The 18,303-nt window shown below is 49.2% G+C and overlaps 6 protein-coding genes across 6 annotated transcripts; 3 read left to right on the top strand and 3 right to left on the bottom strand.

Annotated features, from left to right (window-relative positions):
- Positions 1 to 1,888: 1,888 nt before the first annotated feature.
- Positions 1,889 to 2,953, top strand: VFPPC_07710 (NAD(P)-binding domain-containing protein; the record flags this gene model as incomplete). The annotated part of the gene is made up of 1 exon (XM_018286527.1): positions 1,889 to 2,953. One exon carries the CDS (start codon positions 1,889 to 1,891, stop codon positions 2,951 to 2,953), a length of 1,065 nt encoding a protein of 354 aa, XP_018143192.1.
- Positions 2,954 to 3,441: 488 nt separating this feature from the next.
- Positions 3,442 to 4,984, bottom strand: VFPPC_07709 (cytochrome P450; the record flags this gene model as incomplete). Its single annotated transcript, XM_018286526.1, has 2 exons — positions 3,442 to 3,558; positions 3,617 to 4,984. The coding sequence occupies 2 exons, from the start codon at positions 4,982 to 4,984 to the stop codon at positions 3,442 to 3,444; spliced, it is 1,485 nt and encodes a 494-aa protein (XP_018143191.1).
- An 815-nt stretch (positions 4,985 to 5,799) lies between these two features.
- Positions 5,800 to 7,880, top strand: VFPPC_07708 (C6 transcription factor; the record flags this gene model as incomplete). Its single annotated transcript, XM_018286525.1, has 3 exons — positions 5,800 to 6,154; positions 6,203 to 7,363; positions 7,417 to 7,880. 3 exons carry the CDS (start codon positions 5,800 to 5,802, stop codon positions 7,878 to 7,880), a joined length of 1,980 nt encoding a protein of 659 aa, XP_018143190.1.
- Positions 7,881 to 8,102: 222 nt separating this feature from the next.
- On the bottom strand, positions 8,103 to 11,977 carry VFPPC_07706 (5-oxoprolinase; the record flags this gene model as incomplete). Its single annotated transcript, XM_018286524.1, has 2 exons — positions 8,103 to 9,340; positions 9,403 to 11,977. 2 exons carry the CDS (start codon positions 11,975 to 11,977, stop codon positions 8,103 to 8,105), a joined length of 3,813 nt encoding a protein of 1,270 aa, XP_018143189.1.
- Positions 11,978 to 12,698: 721 nt separating this feature from the next.
- Positions 12,699 to 14,392, top strand: VFPPC_07705 (major facilitator superfamily protein; the record flags this gene model as incomplete). The annotated part of the gene is made up of 9 exons (XM_022428581.1): positions 12,699 to 12,880; positions 12,973 to 12,984; positions 13,035 to 13,127; positions 13,179 to 13,231; positions 13,296 to 13,536; positions 13,607 to 13,679; positions 13,730 to 13,852; positions 13,907 to 13,921; positions 14,012 to 14,392. 9 exons carry the CDS (start codon positions 12,699 to 12,701, stop codon positions 14,390 to 14,392), a joined length of 1,173 nt encoding a protein of 390 aa, XP_022284373.1.
- A 909-nt stretch (positions 14,393 to 15,301) lies between these two features.
- Positions 15,302 to 17,179, bottom strand: VFPPC_07704 (MFS gliotoxin efflux transporter GliA; the record flags this gene model as incomplete). The annotated part of the gene is made up of 4 exons (XM_018286522.1): positions 15,302 to 15,633; positions 15,703 to 16,099; positions 16,217 to 16,846; positions 16,919 to 17,179. The coding sequence occupies 4 exons, from the start codon at positions 17,177 to 17,179 to the stop codon at positions 15,302 to 15,304; spliced, it is 1,620 nt and encodes a 539-aa protein (XP_018143187.1).
- Positions 17,180 to 18,303: the final 1,124 nt, after the last annotated feature.

Genomic DNA, 18,303 nt, shown 5'->3' with positions numbered 1-18,303 from the left:
TCGATTTAGCCAACAGCCGTTGCATCCGCTGCATCTTGCATCATGTCCCTAGCCTGGGAGGACGGGCCCAATGGTCGTCGTACCGGCCGGGATCGAATTTGGTGCGCGTGGCCCAATGCGTCAGTGTCAGTTTGTCTGCGCATGTAGTCGAGGTCAATTATCCGCCGGCTGCAAAATCAACACATTCTCATGAGCGTCAAACAAAGCAATCGTCGCATAGGTGTAGCCAATGAGGACCACCACGGCGTACGGACCTACACCCGCTCTGTCAAGCCTGCGATGATTGCAAATTTATTGGGACAATCTGGCCTGGCCTATCGAAGCAGCCGCAATGATGCCACCAGCTTGATTATTCGTCGCAGGGCTCGTGGTACAGATCGCGGCGGTGGCTACCGGAGCCCGCCCGTTTGATTATGACAATGACTGGTTGTGGAACAGGCAGACCTAGTTTGGCCATTTGAGTCACTGGAACAAGATTTACATGGGGGAGTGCTGGCACTCAACCGCTGGGAGGTCAAGCATATCGCACGCGGACACCCAAAAGTGACAGCCCATGGCCACGGGTTCTCCCATTATGGAATGCGAAAGCTGATTGGAGCGAATCACCGTCGTCATTGTCAATAGCACCAACCCGTCGGAAGGGAAAAGAACCCCAACCATGGCTTTTCATAGTTTGAACAGCACCACGCGGCGCCACAACGCCGTTTCAGGCTCAGGCATGCGCTCAAAGGCGAGAACCTCCATAAACAGCCTCTATCGACGACACCATCAATGCAAAATGCGGTGACTATCAATTTGGGTCGCCGAACTGGCATGAGCAAGTTTGAGGAGCGGCAACATGGCTGCCCTCCATTTGAGGTCTCAATCACTCTTGCGACGGCGAGGACAGGCGTCTCTCATGAAGCACCATGATTCCGATGGCAACCAAGGAACTGAAAATGGAGTCTATCTGTGAGCTATTGATATCTGCATTTTCGTAGGGCAGCTTCCGGGGAGTGCTGATCAGCAACGGGTTATCAAATTCAGGAGTGAAGCAGCCTATGGCAGGGCGGTCCGACGCAACTTCAGGAAAAAAACTCCGGCGCCATTAGCTCATCCAGCGCACTAAAGCATCAGCGCTGGAACTAGACCTTCGGACCCGAGTATGGAGACAAATGCAAAGCAGGCAGATGCGACCTTTGAGGGAAACCTCCATGGTGGGACCCAAACCCTCGGCCACCTACACAGGAGGTTCTGTCACAACGCCTCAATGTTCGCTATTTTGGAAGCATCAGCTCTCTCCACTTACAGCTCATTACAGTATCGTAGAGCTCACCAGTTCAGCCCACTGGGTGCGACGGCTGCAGACAAGGATTTGGCTTGACAGAAGCTCCAATACCAACAAAACAGGGACAGAAGCTCAGCAATTTAGCAGTTCAAGGATGTTTCCAGCACCGGTCGGCTTTCGACTTGTGAGTTGGCCAAGCACAACAGTCACGTACCGCCGCTCCGTAGAGAACCTTTCCCGACATACCCTGGCATTCGCTGCTTCTGGAAACGAAAGGCGGTTCGAACTTGGCGGGAGGTGGCTAGAGCAGGACAGGACAGTGGATTTTAGCAACCGCGCTTTTCGCCCCAGTTGAGTGTCCGCCGGGCTGGAGCCAGAAGTTGCTGCTGAATTTTCTTGGCCCAAGGACCCGATTGCTCGACTCCGCATGGCCGGGTTGAAAGAAATGAAATGACTTTCCGTCATTGCCCTTCTGGTCTTTGTCTGCTGTTCCATTTTACTTAAAGTCATACATACGCTACAAGTTTGGCCCGTACACTGTGATACTCAGGATATCAGCCAAAGTACCAACACCACCACTCCTGGGAAACAGTCACGGTCCATTTGCGAGAACCTTCAGCCATGCCTTCGAAAATCGCTTCTTCGATTAACCCGCCTGCGACAGTCATTGTCACCGGTGCTAATGGTTTTATTGCCCAACACTGCATTGCTGCATTACTCAAGCAAGGCTACAATGTTGTTGGCACAGTCCGGTCTGCGTCTAAAGTCAAACCTGTAAAGGAAGCACATCAGTCACACGACAATCTGCAACTAGTTGTTGTGGACGACATAACTTCACCAGAGTGTTACCTCAAGGCTTTCAACAACTTGACACCGAGTGCAATTTTACACCTCGCCGCACCATTTCACTACAACGCGAGCGACTTCGAAAAAGAGTTGATGGTTCCCGCTGTGCTTGGTTCCACAGCAATTCTCGATGCAGCCGCTCAAATCAAGACCATCAAGCGTGTCGTCCACACAAATAGTTTTGCCTGTATTTACGACGCCGCCGCCGGACCATCTCCAGAAAAGACTTATACTTCCAAGGATTGGAGCCCGCTCACATACGAAGACGGAGTCAATGCTCCCAATGCACCTACCGCATACCGAGCCAGCAAGACAGCAGCCGAGAAAGCAGCATGGAATTTCATGACAGAAAAGAAGCCAGGCTTTGATTTAGTCAGTTTGTGTCCCACGATGGTTTTTGGCCCATTTCTTCCTGCCGCGAAGCCCAAGTCCATCGGGGAGGTCAACACCAGCAACCTCATGGTTTGGTCTGTCGTATCTGCTGGCAAGAACGAATCTATTCCTCCCACAAAAGGCCCATGCTGGGTGGACGTCCGCGACGTGGCGGATGCCCACGTCAAGGCTCTACTCGTACCTGAGGCGGGTGGCAACCGTTACATGCTCTGTCAGAGCGTCTATTGCAATCAGGAACTTGCCGATGTGAGCCGCAAGGTGACTACCAAATATGCGGAGACGATTCCGGTCGGCGAACCTGGCAAGCGAGAGAGCCATACCCACTACGGAGTCGACGCTAGCGATGCCGAGAAGGTACTCGGCCTCAAGTGGAGAGGTCTGGAAGACTGTCTGGGCGACCTTGTGCCTCAGTTATTTGAGATTGGGCGGACCCAGGTTGCGGCATAGATCTAAGGTTTGATCACCATTCAAAGTCCTTGTGTGCGTACCCTTCTATATCTCAGTACTTAGACCTTGGTTGGCTGGTTCACAAGTGCTTGTATAATTAAGGCCTTCCGGGGTTAGCGGCAACGCTTGGTTTTGCAATAGTCACGACTGCATACGAATAATGACCGCAATATAATACACGATTTTGGTTTAACGCGACGTCTCTATTCATAGCACTGGAAACGTAAATAATATTACCTGTAGAACTGCTACATGTGCAATGACTGATGACATCTCACCTACCCATGGGCTTAATCTTTCGGCGACTTCTGACAAACCTGGCCCATGTAGGGTATATTAGAATGATGTTCTCCATCAGGAATACAATCTATTGCCTAATGGTAATAATGCATGGTTCGAAACAACCTCTATTCATTAGAGTATTATCGTACTGAACGACGTAGCTGCCGCAACAGCCGGTCACTGGTTTTATAGCCATTTCTATGCGACTATGACGCCGTTACAAAGCTCCTTGACCTGACTTTCATCATAACTGGAGGCGGATATTTGACCGCACTGATTCTGATACCATCTCTAACGTCTTGATCAGGGTTGACGAGGTCGAGCTTGACACATTATCAGCAACTTTTTGTGACAATGCAATACAAGTCTAGGGTTGCTCACCTCAAAGTTCATCAACAGCAATGGAAGCGTCTTCTTCATTTCCAGCCACGCAATATGGACGCCAGTACATGTCCTTTTACCTGCACTGAATGCTAGAAACGCGCGGTCCATCTGGCGGCGATGCTCTTCGCTTGTCTCTAGCCAACGCTCTGGTCTGAATGTGGAGGCGTCGTTCCCAAAGACGTCTTCGTCTAAGTGAACAGCATCAATTTGACATCCGACAACAGTGCCTCCGGGGATAAATTGTCCCGCAATTGTTGCACCTCCCGGCGGAACGATTCTGTCGAGACCCCAAGATGCAATGGGAAGAATCCTCATTGACTCTTTTAGGACAGCGTCGAGGTAGGGCATTCCTTTAACTTCTGCCCATTTCGGTGTCCGTGAGAGTGTCCCGTGCTCAAGGCCACTCTGTATCTCTTGCAGAAGCTTGGTCCTCGTGGCAGGGTATTTGGAGAGAAAATACAGAGTGTATGTTAAAGTGCCGGCGGTCGTGTCAGCACCGGCACCTATGGTGGACATGATGATGCCCAGTATCTCATCTTGTTGGACAAGTTGAGGATATTTTGCCTGACCATCTAGGAACTTGGCGCAGAGATCTTTGTATGCGGACTGGTTGACGTCTCGTTCCCTAGTATCTAGTTTACTCTGCGCAACTCTCGCAAGAGGGCTATCACTTACCCCTCTCAGCGCAGTTGCAAACCGACTCTTGTTTATGGCAAAATCGGCGGTAGGTAATGCGCCCCAATGGCCCCAGTGATCAAAGCGAGCCATGACTGCGGCAAGAGTGCCGTCAACGTCCTGACCACCTGCCAGCAAGCCAAGCGAGTTGCTAAAAGTGATTCTGATCAACATGTCCATGGCAAAGAACTGAAGCCACTCGCCAATATCGACTTTCTTTTGCTTTCGAAGGGCTTGAATGAGCTCCAGGCCAGTTACCTCGATGGAGTCCTCGTAGTCAAGCAAAGAGTTGGTCGTGAAGGCCCGTCCGACTGATTTCCTCACGGCTGTGTGCTGAGTCTCGTTCATGCCGATGACCGTTGGTACTGCTCGGTTCTTGCTCACTGGTACGGCACCATAATACGAGGGGCCCTTTTGCCATGTTGGATTCGTGCTGTAAACGATTGGTATGGCGGATGGGTCGCTGACACTGATGTGGTTGGGTCCGATGCGCACAAGCTTGCCGTGCTTCTTGTGTAGTGTTACGAGTCTTTCGGCGTAGGCGTTGGAGTTTTGTGAGTGGTATCGCCAAAGATCCGTGAACTTGGCGGCAAAGGGACCGGGGATAAATGACAAATGACGGTATGAGTTGAATAGACGCGCTATTATGAAGCAGCATCCTAATACTAGGGCTAAGCCTGCAGCTGACATCTTTTCAGGCTGCGTGTCTTGGGTGTTTTCTTGTGATAGTCACACTAAAGCTATCATGGCTCCATATATGACTCAATTTATGAGCATCGAAACTACACATTCGGGACAATTTATTATCTGGTTTACACGACTAGTAAACACGCTACACGGAAAATGCGAAGACAGTCTCGGCAGATCTATTCTTTCCTCCCGAAATCCCGCAGTTCTTCTTCTGTATTGTAACGGACATGGACCGGAAACAGCACGGCGATAGTTGGAAAGGTGGAAGTCCGTCGGCAAGTGGAACCCGATAATAGGGTTCTGCGGTCCGATGCACAACTGACCTAAGAAGGCACGAAAATCCTGGGGTAAGAAATCAGCCAGTCACGGCTGTTGTGTATTTAACAAAAACAAGACACTTGCATCCAATGGCCAACCTAGGGGTTAGGAACTTGTGAGGCTCTTGCAGTATTGGGAAGAGCAGAAAGCCCCCTCGATAAATACAGAACTCATCTGAGAACCGCAGACCTGTTGTTATGTAGGGTATTAAGTATTGCAGGCTGGAGACATGCATCAGTGTACAAGCTAAAGGTACATGGCGATTCGGCCAGGGCGCCATAACCAGTAATATCTGAAGGCCTAAACGATAGACCCTGAGATTACCGTAAATATCTAGTAAAAACAGTTCAAATCGTGTTATTCCCGAGTCGATGATCACCTGACAATCCCCGCAGCCAAGCTTCACAACTTGGCTTGCGGAGTCGGAAGCGGCTTATCGTCTACAACTGGGGCAAGACACTGGCCTGAGCTGCATTAAACCATGATGAATGTGCAAGATGCAGTCTTCAAATACAATCGCGCGGTTGCATCAACCCGAGTTTGAAGTCCTCAAACGGGCGGTAAAAGCATGTAATCGATGTCGAAAACGACGCACCAAATGTATCGGAAATCCTCCTTACCCCTGCATCGCTTGCAGTGAAGGAGGCCATAGTTGCGTCTACTCAGAGTCGGAGAAGCGAGTAACTGTCTCAGAGAGCTACCTTTTTGAGCTCCAGGCTCAAGCTCAAAGAGCAACGACAGATCAAAATTTCCAAGATGGGGTTGCCAGTGGTGCTGAGAAGCCTAGCCAAGGTATTGAACTGGGCTTTAAGGGTACGGACAACTGGGTCCTTGGCAACTATGGTGAATATCGTGAGTTGATGTAAAATTATGAATCCGAATGGAGACTAAGCAAGTCAGATTTCATGGGCAACTCATCGTCTACATACATCGCCAATAGACTAAACCCGACGACTGAGAGCCTGGCCTGGCACAAGTATCCTCATCATGGTGACACCACATGGCTCAGACGACGAAACACTCCTGAGATACCACCACTGCCTCCATTTGATATAGCACAAGGGTTGTATCGCGCACAGCATGCCTATATCGGCACCATCTTTTGCTTTCTAAGCGATCAGGCTTTTGAGCAACGGCTCCGGCATGTATATGACCGGGTCCTTGACCAAGAAGACAGAGAAGATCGTTTAATTTATTGCCAAGTACTTCTCGTGTTTGCCTTTGGCCAGATGTACTCGATAAATCAGTGGGTAGATAAAGATGGCCCGCCCGGTTTCGTTTACTTCAAGCATGCTTTGGACTTTTTGCCAAACATGTATGAAGAGGGGTCCATTTTGTTCATTGAGGTGTTGAGCTATGTTGCTTATTTCATGCAGACGATCAATCGGAGAGATGCTGCTTACCTCATCATTGGAGTTGCTTTAAGAATGGCCATTTCCCTAGGACTGCATCAAGAGGTTTCAGATCAAGACATCGACAGGGTAACGCGGGAACATCGTCGGAGAGTTTGGTGGTCTACATATAGCATGGAGAGGTTGCTGTGTGTCACCTCCGGCCACCCGCTGTCTATTCAGGATGAAGACATCGACGTACTACCTCCGAATGCAAATGAGGTCGACGGCGGCTATCCCTCTCTCATCCTCGGCTTATATACAGAACTATCGAGGATACAGGGCATAATTGGGGAAAAGATATATCGCAAGAAGCAGAAGTCTGGGCCAGAGCTTTCTGCTTGCGTGCAGGACATCATGAAAAGACTATCTGACTGGTTTGAGAAGTTGCCGGAAAGTATACGCTCAAATCCTCCTGACTTGGCTCAGCCTCCAAGTCGGGAGATTGTCTCGACGTATTTGCACTACTACCACTGTATCAACATGACTGCACGCCCAATCTTATTGTACGCGGTCCAAAGGCAACTAGCACCAAGTTCTTACAATCCCAACCCGGACGGATGGAAAGAGGGCTTGTCACCAGACATCGTGCACGTCATTGATAGGGCGACATCTGCTGCACGCTCCAGCGCCTCTATTCTTAGTGCTGCAATCAAGTATAATCTCGTTGGTAAGTTGTCAACTAGTGGACAAACTAAGCTGGCCTAGGCTCACAATTGGCAGCAACGTATGGGTTCATCGACGGGGAGCAGGCTTTCTCGGCCGCCCTACTTCTTGTCATGGTCAACATCGCCTTTCCATATAAAGAGGCTGATGCTGTAGCCATGGAGATGGCTCTGGGTGTTTTACAGACTATGGCCGAGAAAGGAAACCGGTATATAAAGGCGTGTCACACGCTTCTCACCAAGATCAGAAGCACCATGAAACCGAACCAACGCAGAGCCCCCGATATGTACAGCCGGCGTCGAATTGACGATCGAACGCAGGACATGACTCCACCCCAATCAGGCGGCCTTATCCCGGAGCCGCCTCCAGAAGGGGATATGCCATTCGGGTTAGATTTCGAGGGGGATCCAGCACTGTGGGCTGAGGTTCTGGAATCGATGGACATTGATATGGACAGGCAGTGGATAGAGACGGCCTTGCAAAGAGAACAGTTGCTTGAAACACCAGATAGTATGAATTAATCTATCAGATATGTTATTGAGCAGGGTAAATGTTGTGGTAATGTATGGGCTACTCCTGCTGTTGGATCGGCAGCCGCTACATCACGATTGTTTATACATGCGTTTTATTCTATTTAACGGATGTTAGGAACATTGCGCAAAGGATTCCAATGTTTCAATACAGCGCCTACCTGCCAGTTTGTTCTCATACATAAGAAAGACTATAGAAGGTGAACACTAAACTCAGACCTTGGTGCCGAATCCACCACCACCGGGCGTCATAATGAGAACTCGGTCTCCAGCCTCCATAGGTACACTCCCCTTTCCGCCCATATTCACCCGTCTTTCTATGCCGGTATGCTTATCCTTGGTGAGCCACAAGTTCAATCCAGCTGCTCCTTTTTGGCCGCCATCCATGCCATATGGTCGATGCACACGCCGCTCCGAGAGGATAGAGCACTGCACAGGAGCGAGGAACTCGATCTCTCGCGATACACCGTGTCCCCCACGGTTCAGTCCCTCGCCTCCCGTTCCTTCACGCATCTCAAATCGGCGGAGAATACAGGGATATCTCTTTTCCAGAATCTCAGGGTCGGTGATGCGTGTGTTTGTCATGTGTACATGCACGCCGCTCTCTCCAACCCAATTTTGACCTGCCCCTGCCCCTCCGGCAATGGTCTCGTAGTAGCCGAAGCCGGGAATAACTTTCCCTGTAGCCTCGTCCACTTTTCCGTCGACACCAAAGGTTAGGTTATTCAGACAGCCTTGGGATGCGGCACAAGCATGTAACGCCTTTAGCACCACATCTGTGACTCGCTGGCTGGTGGTAACGTTTCCTCCCACCACAGCGGCTGCCCCCGTTGGACTTAGGATACTTGGGCGCGGAATTCTGATGTCAACTGGATTAAGACAGCCTTGATTCAGAGGGATGTCTGACTTGATCATGCATCGCAACGCGTAGATGATTGCCGAGTGTGTGATGGCCTCTGGTGCGTTGATGTTGCCGCGGACTTCCTCACCTGTACCGGCAAAGTCAAAAACGGCAGAACCATCCTTCGCAATTGTGATCTTCAATTTGATAGGGGTTCCATCATCCATGAAATCTAACGCCTCTAGTGGTTCCCCATTGTACCGGTGGTACATGTCCTTGAGGAGGTTTCGCACGGCCAGCTCTGCAGTCTTCTGAATCTCAAACATGTACATGTGTACGGTTTGAAGTCCGTATTCCTCGATGAGATTCTGAATTAGTGCTATGCCACGGGCATTAGCAGCGATCTGTGCCTTTAGGTCTGAGATGTTGTCATTTAAGTTTCGGCTTCCAGAACATCCTGGGTACTTTGATGGGATGTCTAGGAAAAGCTCCCGCATGCGAGTTTCATTGAAGACGCCGTCGGAGACAACCTTTTCTGACTCAATTGCAGCTCCTTCTTGCCAGAGCTCAGTCGAATTTGGGGGCATAGAACCAGGGAGAATACCTCCGACTGTGGTCATAAATGTTAGCGCTGTGTGATGAAGACAATTCAGAAATCCCAAGGCGACTTACTGTCTGCGTGGTGACCACGCGAAGCTACGTAGAAGATGATTTCGTCCGTTCCCTGTTTGAACACAGGGGTGACAACCGTCACATCTGGAAGATGCGTTCCACCAGAGACAGGATGGTTCGAAACCAAGACATCACCATCCTTAAGTTTTCCTTGCCACCGCTTGTGCTGATACCGAACGGCGAATTGCATCGAACCAAGATGAACAGGTACATGGGGGGCATTAGCAACCAGACCGCCATCTGGTGAGAATAAAGCGCAAGAGAAGTCAAGGCGCTCCTTGATATTGGTAGATACGGAGGTTTTCTGAAGCGTCCGGCCCATTTGCTCTGCTACAGACATGAATCTATGACTAAAAATGGATAGGCGAACAGGATCGACTTGCGACAGTACTGAATTCTCTTTTGGCGCGGATTCTAAGTCAATGAGGACGCAGGTTTCGAGTGCGTGAACAACGGCATTTGGTGAGACGACAATGGTTTGGGTTTCATCAATGATGATAGCCGGACCGTGAAGCTTAACACCAGACCCAAGTTCTCGCAGTAGGTAGATTGGAGTCTTGATAAATCCCGAGTTTGAATCGAAGTAGACACTTGTATGTTGCGTAGCTGGAGGCGCTTGCTTTATTTTGACGGCCATCAGCTGCTGTAGCGGGCTCTTCTCTGAGAGCTTATTCGCAGACGCAATAGTTCTTACGCGGACATCATCCACAAGAATCGGCCGCTCAAACGTAAAGTTGAATTCTCTTCGGTGTCGGTTTATGAAAGCTGAGGCAAAATTACCATCAGAGGGTTGAAGGATCATCAAGCTCGTGTCGGACCCTTCGTATCTCATGTTGAGGAAAACTTCGTGCCGGAGCTGGCTGTCTATAAAACCCTGTGCTCGCAACTGCTCCGTGGAGCGGTGAATTAGACCTTCCAATTTAGCCCTGATGAGCTCTTCAGATCCCAAATATTGAGCTGCCATCGGTTCTTGTGCCTCTTGCACAATTTCAGCAAGCGCCAATCCGTACGCAGACAGGATCGATGAGTACTTGTGAATGATGATGCGTGAGATTCCAAGTGATGCCGCAACATTGCATGCATGCTGGCCTCCGGCACCGCCAAAGCAGGCAAGATGGTGCGACGACGTTTCAAATCCACGTGCTTCAGTCAGGTTGCGTATTGGCCTTGTCATGGACTCATCTGCGACCTTGAGAAATCCAAGAGCCACTTGTTCAGGCGTCAATCGGGCCTGGTTATGCTCCTGGTTGATCTTTTCGGTGAGCTCTTCGAACAACTTCTTGGTAACTTCGCGGTCTAGAGGTTGGTCTTCGTTTGGTCCAAAAATCTTGGGAAAATATTCGGGTAGAAGACGCCCGAGGAAAAGGTTTGCATCGGTGACGGTAAGAGGTCCTCCTTTTCTATAGCAAGCCGGACCTGGATGCGCAGATGCAGATTCTGGTCCAACCATGAACAGCCCGTTTCTCCAAGACAGAATTGATCCACCTCCTGCAGCAACCGTGTTGATGTCTAGCTGCGGTGCTTGGATACTAACTCCCGAGATGCTTGAGGAAAACGTGTGATCTAATTGTCCGTCAAAACGAGAAACGTCGGTTGATGTGCCGCCCATGTCAAAGCCAATAATTGGTATTTGAGCTTCTTGGTCCCAGCTGGTGGAGGCATATCCAACAACTCCAGCGGCAGGACCAGAGAGGATGGCTTTTAGGCCACTGAATTTGCGGAAGTCTACAAGCCCACCATCGGATTGCATGAACTCGACCCGGCAACCATGTGAGCCATCTAGGCCACCCTCGAAATTTGCTGATATTGAGTCGATGTAGGACTTGATAACGGGAGTCAGGTATGCATCAGCAGTTGCGGACATTCCACGTGGAACAACCTTGATCATGGGCTGTAGCTGCGAAGATAGGGCAACAGAGAATCCCATCTTGCTGGCAATCTCACCAATCTTGATTTCGTGATCGGGACAAGCGAATGAATTAACCAAAGCTACCGCCACTGAACCATACCCTCCATCTTTGAGAGCCTGTAAGTCGGCAACAAGTCCTTCAGTATCCAGCTCTTGTATTACGTGATATTGTTCTCCGGTAATGCCCTCAAGCGCCCGAAAAGGTTCAAGGAGTTCCCGAGATGACCTGGGATGCGACGGCACGATACGCTCGTTAACCTCGACGACGTCTTCAAAAAGAACGGCAGGTCGCCTTGCAGAGAGGTCGAAGATGTCTGGGCGAGCCTGATTGCCGATGCGAAGAAGGTCTTTGAAGCCTTTGGTTGTTACCAGCGCCGATTTCATGCCCTTGCGTTCTAGCAAAGCATTTGTGGCAACGGTAGTTCCCATTCGTAAACATTCTATGTGGTCTAGTCGCAATGGCTGGTTTCTTGGCAAGGATTTGCCCGTTGCGACCTCAAGAACCCTGCGAATTCCTTCTGTTGGAGCATCCTGATAATTTGAAGGGTCCACGGAAAGAAGTTTGAGTACAATGTCAGGTTTGCTGGGTACCGTAGCATGTACATCTGTAAATGTGCCGCCTCGGTCAATAGAAATGGTGATCTTCTTGCCTGTCAATGACCCCATTTTTGAATACAAATAAGATGCTTGGAGAGTAATTTGCGTTGATCTTCCCGCCGCTCAAGGCTTGGTGAACTCAGCCATAAATACGGTTCGTCCACTGAGTTTGCGGAGGCTCAAGTCCGTCAACAATCCCAATCTTTTGCTCATAGGTCGCCACATATTATTTCAAGATGCCAAATGTAGACAACTATTTGGGTGGTTCTGTTTCTCCAGATTTCTGTGCATATTCCGAGTGACATTCTGCCACAACGCCAAGCACCATCATCGGGACCCGCTTGCCGACATGTAATGCCAATGTGAGGAGGAACCCGACCAAGACGGAGACAGCTCCCGTGGAGCTAGGGATTTCATATCCGTGTCTGAATTAACGCTCCGACACCACTTGACTTAGCAATCAACCTGACTTCAGATAACCCACGAGCAATGAGGAGGGGATCGGCTGATACGTCCGTTCACGTCCTCCGTAAGCCAAGACTCCGAGACCAATAGTCATGAAAGGCCCTTGTACCCCGGATTTTTAACTGGGTGTCAGCCACGGGCCTTACTTGACTACTTTTGTCGTTGGTAGAAGGTTATCTGTATGTGTTGAATTCATGAACCTGTGACTATTGGCGACATTTAAAAAGCAGACCAAAGAGCTGCTTGCGTCCTCTTTTGCCTGACAGCGCATACTTGCGACTTTAACTATATTGCCAAAATAACTCCTTGATCGTTATTTATCACTATGAACGGAGAGATACAGAGCAAGGACGATCACTGTGTGGATTCATCCGAGCTCGCATCTGGCTCCATAGATGCAAGAACCACTGAATGGTCATCCGCAGAAGAGGCCGCAATTCGCCGCAAGTTCGACCTTACTATTACCCCTTTAGTAACTCTGCTGTATATGTTATGTGCCATCGATAGGTGAGCCTTTGTCTTTGTCCGAAGTTTCAAGTTTGAATCCAATGACGCAAAATGATGTAAAATGGAGTCGTCCACTAATTACTGCTCCGTAGAGCGAATATCGGGTCAGTATTCCAGACCTCGTCAAATGAGAGGTGTAATTTAATAAAACTAGCAATGCACGCATCGAGGGAATGAACGACGACCTCAAACTCTTTGGATACCGCTACAACCTTATTCTTACTGTTTTCTTTATCTTTTACTTGGCGTACGCATGTCTGGGCCTCCCAAGGCGAACCAACTCGCTGACATGTCATAGAGTCGAGATACCCAGCAATGTCATCTTGAAAAATGTTGGCCCTCGATGGTATTGTACGTGACTCTTCTCATATTGGCAAGCCGCCTCACGAAAGACTAGAAATGCTTAGAGACATAGTGCCTACTCTCGTTTTCTGCTTCGGATTCGTCTCATTGTGCACGGCGTTCGTTCAGTCATACGCCTCTATGCTCGTCGTCAGGGCACTTTTAGGGATTTTTGAAGGCGGCGCCATGCCTGGCACCGCTTTTTTCCTCAGCTGTTTCTACAAGAAAACTGAGTTATTTTTTCGAATGAGCATCTTCATTGCGTCAAGTTCGTTGGCCAGTTCGTTTGGAGGGCTGCTAGCCGCGGGTCTTTCGTGAGTACTATAGTCTAATTGACGAGTCATATAAAGTACTTTAACGACAAGATTCTGACAATTTCTTGAGGAAAATCCCTGCATGGGGAACCAATGCTATTCTCATCGAAAGATGGCGCAACATATTCTTCATGGAGGGATTGGTAAGTGTACATGCCGTCTTGAGGCCAGAATCTATGCTGACAAGAAATAGGTCACTGTTCTGATCGCGCTTTGTGCTCCAGTTCTGCTGCCCCAGGGGCCAGGAGAATACAAACTCTTGACACCGAGGCAACGCTATATCGCCAGGGAACGTCTCCTAAGGGAGAGCGCAAATGTATGATGACGATCGATACTTCCAGCTGACCCATATTTTCTAACTAAACAACAGAACACGGAAAATAAGGTAACCTGGGCTCATGTTCGACAAGCAGTGTTCAACATTCACACCAACGTGTGTGCGTGGTGCTTCTTCTGCACTAATAGCGCTGTACAGGGATTTGGTGCATTCATCCCTACGATCTTACGTGAATTTGGCTGGACATCCACTGAGGCCCAGCTAAAATCGGTGCCACCATATCTTGTAGCCTGTGCCGTGACTATTACGTTGGGTTACTTGAGCGACCGAACGAACAAAAGAGGCATTTTCATAGTTGGCATTCTTCCCTGCTCAATTATAGGCTTCTCTATCCTAAGGTTCTCAACAAACATGGGTGCAAAATATGCAGCCGTATTCTTGAATGCAATTGCGTGCTTTGCAGCAAGCAGTGGAATGTTGAGTTGGGGCATCAACAATGCCGGCAGCCCAGCTGTGGCCGCCGTCGCGAGCGGTTACATGGTTATGGTGGGCAGTATGGGAGGAGTACTGTCTACGTAAGTCAAATCCTTGTTCCATGTTTCTTTGTCACTTGTCCGAAACTAAATCGGCATTTCGAAAGCTGGACATACCTATCTCGTGATTCGCCGCTGTTCCATACCGGGCATACAATTAACCTTGCCTTGCAATGCTTTTGTTTCTGTTTGGCATGTTTTGGTCTTGCTCACTGCGTTTACGATAACAAGATTAGGGCAGCAGGGGGGCGGGATGCTAGAATTAGAGGCCTTTCTGACACAGAGAAGCTGGGTCTTGGGCACCGTAACCCAGAGTTTCGTTACATGGAATGACAAATTTGATCGCCTCTGGAATGTTCATATCTATTTCTTAGGGACAATAAAATAATTCCTATCTCCTGATGCATACAACCTTGACCGCATTCTACATATGGTGTGATCTTGGAGGCGAATACTAGGACTCGTAAGGACTTGCGAGGGGACTCCTTGGGAACGTGGTTTACTGTAATAATCCACCAAGAATCATACTACTCTGAGAGTTGAGCTGAATAAAATACTCAGTTGGCCCAACGCACAAGTCTGTGTGTCAACATCTGAAGTGTTTGAAATTATCATTACTATTATAGTACTCATTATTCATATTCGGACACAAGGAGGCGTCACCGGAAATGTCCTGATCGGCCCCATAGGTTTACCAGATAATGAGCTATCCTCTGCTAGTCTCATAATCAGGGTTTTCATTCCCTGATTTCGAAGATAGCTGGAGCATCTGCCACAACCGGACTAGTAGAGGCTGGCAAAAGGAGTCTAGCAAGTCCATAAAAAAGACTAGTCGACTGATCGGCGCCTCCATGAGCAAAGACAGGTTGAATAACAAGGAGCGGCGACAGTAATGGTAAACCCCAGCGAGATGAATATCATACAATATATACGTAACCCTGCGACATTGGAATACCTACACGGGCACAATTACCCGTTCTTCACCCTTACCTGCGTCTGATACATGAGTCGGCAGTGTACTCCATGGAATAATCAACGTGGCCAAGAAAGCAATAACACATAAGCCAATGGAGACAGAAAAGACAGCCTTGAGACCTTGCATGTACGCGGCGATGATCTCAGGAAGCTGCTCTGGTTTAAATGCACTCCGAAGTTCGGAGGCACCCACCGCAATTAGACGCGCTGGATCGATATCAGAGACAGACATTGCCAGTTTTGCGAGCATCTGGTTGATAAAGGCAGCCTGGGCAGCAGAGACGGTGAAAGCACCCCCAACCGTTTGGAAGACTGTACGAAACATCTTGTCAGCTTTTCAATCAGGGGCCAGCAACTAAACTATAAGAGAAATATACTGACAGTAAAGATTAGCTGTGACAGCTGGAATGTCTTCTGGCCCTACACTAGCCTGGGCAATATTGAGGCCATTCTGTACCGCAAAAGCAATCGCGGATCCGACTAAGATCTGGTATCCAATATACTTCCCAACTGACGTGTCCACATCAAGGGTGTAGAGCAGGCCGCACCCAATTGACGCAATCGCTGCTCCGACAAACATGGTTGGCGTCGGGCGACCGGTCCTGGAAACAAATATGCCGCCGACAACGGTGAATATCGCAACAGATATTACTAATGGCAGATTGTCGACACCGGATTCAATTGGACTTGCGCCTTTAATGGACTGGAAGTAGATGGGGAGATAGTACAGAAGAATAATGAGGGCACCCAGGAAGCAGAATTGGTAGGGACAGACGCTCTAAAGCGCACGTTGCTTGAACAACCGCGGGATTAACATGGCATGCTCATCAAGATAGATGGACCAGATGACCAAGACAATGGATATGACAACGAAACCCACGAGCAAGCCAATTACTTGGCTGCTGTTCCAAGACTGAGTCGATCCAGCATGCTGTAGGCCGAGGATGAAGCAGATAATGGCCGCCATAGTCAGACATATGCCCACGGGATCCAAGTGCATCAACTTTTCCCCCAGGCTTATCGGAGGCGGCTTAGCAGCAGCTGGAAGGTGGAAAAATACGAGGATGATGGCGACAGCGGCGCCACCAATAGGCAAATTGAGGTAAAAGCACCATCGCCAGGTAACATCGTGAGTGAAAGCACCACCGATCAAGGGACCCGACACGGAGGCCAGGCCATAGGTTAGCCCAATGATGCCCATCAGAATTGGCCTCGTTTTTGGCGGTGTGCTGAGAGCAACGATGGTGGTGCCCCCAACCCAAATGCCGCCGCCGCCAGCACCAGATATGGCTCGGCCGACAATCAGGACATTGGAATTCAAGGCGATACCACAGATCACACTGCCCACTTCGAAGATGAGCAACGACAGGATGAATATCCACTTGATGTCGAAGTATTTGAACGCTTTGCCCCATGCAGCCTGGAGACCACCAAAGGTCATAAAGTAGGCGGCACTATACCAGGAGACGTCATTGAGCCCACCGAATTCGGCTGTGATGTTGGGAACGGCAGTGCCGATGATGGTCTGCAGGTGGTGTTAGCACAGAGTGAGACATGAGATGGTACTCCTACCACTACTATCGCGTCTACCACGTACCTGGTCCAAAGAAATCAAAAAGACACCCATGATAGACGCTCCAGCAAGAAGTACCAGACGCAAGCCAGTCGGATACTTGATGGTGTTTCCGCCAGCGACAGAGTTGTCGTTAGAATGCGGTGTCATGATTGGCTCATTGGTCTTTTCGCTGCCCAAAATGGTAATTATTTCGCCGTGATCCACCCGACTCTCGGATCTGACCACATCCATGGCCGGCATGCCTATTGCTGCACCCTTCGCTTCCTCATATGAGATGACCATCTTTTTGAAAAGGTTTGTTGTAAAAAGACGTCAAGAGCCGGTACTTGCCCGGCCCTCTTGAGTGCATTTAAGCATATTGTTTCACAGGACAACAGATGCTTCAGCCGGATGCGCCGATGGTGGTATCCTCCGGTGACCCCTTAGAGCTGACGGCGCTGAATTGAATCAAACACATGGGATTATGTGTCTGAAAAAAAAGAAAAAGCAAAAAAAATAACAAACCGCCACTTCTTCATCTCTTAGCTGAAGCCACCACACTCGCATTGACTTAAAAGACAGATGATGTGATGTGAGTGGAATCGGTTTGCTGCGTCTCATCCGTTTCAACAGCTCGGAAAGAACAAAGGCGCTTCAATTTACCCCCTCCTGTCATTTTTCCCTGTCTCGATAATTCTTCCAATTACAGACTGATCCAATAAATGGACCGATGTCTTAGCCAATGCCCCACAAACAATTCCTGGGTCTTGGTAATTTGCTACCAGTGGATTGAAACATAACGTGGAAGTGTCCCCAATTGGTCTTTTTCACCCTCCAGGATCTTTCTCGAGATATGGCGCATAATTTTGCCGCTTTTCATCAAGGTAGGTTGTGGATAGCCTTGGGTGCAGCAAATGGGCCGATGCCCTTGAGCACTTTGAGACAGGTGTCAACATACTCGCGACGATCTCCTCCGGAAGACCTGTGAGTTCAGTGCTAGCGGCTTACACAAGCGAATTCAACGGCGGGAGGGATAAATCCACTTGCGGTAAGTTTCCGCCCCACGGGCAGCTCAGCGAGGTCTCTCTGAGATCTGTGATATGGCCTGGTTGCGGTATGCCTGAGCCTTTGCAAATGGCGCTGATGGTAATGGGCTACGATCAGCACATAGTCAACTACTAGAATGAGTATCGAGATGAGGATGAATTTACAAATGGCAACCACTTCTCAATAACAGAAAAGAGAAAGCCTGGGACTTATATCTGTCACGTTCGTTGAAAACAAAAAGTAAATATCTAGAGTACGGAGGACGTCGGAGTGTGAAAATCAGTGCCGGCGGTGAAATGTCCCCGACGTGCGTTTCCGGCAGATTTACCATGTAGCTTGCCAACACAAAGAGCCTAATAGAACCTACTCCGCCGTACGCA

This window comes from Pochonia chlamydosporia, chromosome 4 (genome assembly GCF_001653235.2).
Source record: "Pochonia chlamydosporia 170 chromosome 4, whole genome shotgun sequence".
NCBI lineage: Eukaryota > Fungi > Ascomycota > Sordariomycetes > Hypocreales > Clavicipitaceae > Pochonia > Pochonia chlamydosporia.
The sequence above is the reverse complement of the archived record's forward strand: the minus strand, read 5'-3'. Positions and strand labels throughout refer to the sequence as shown.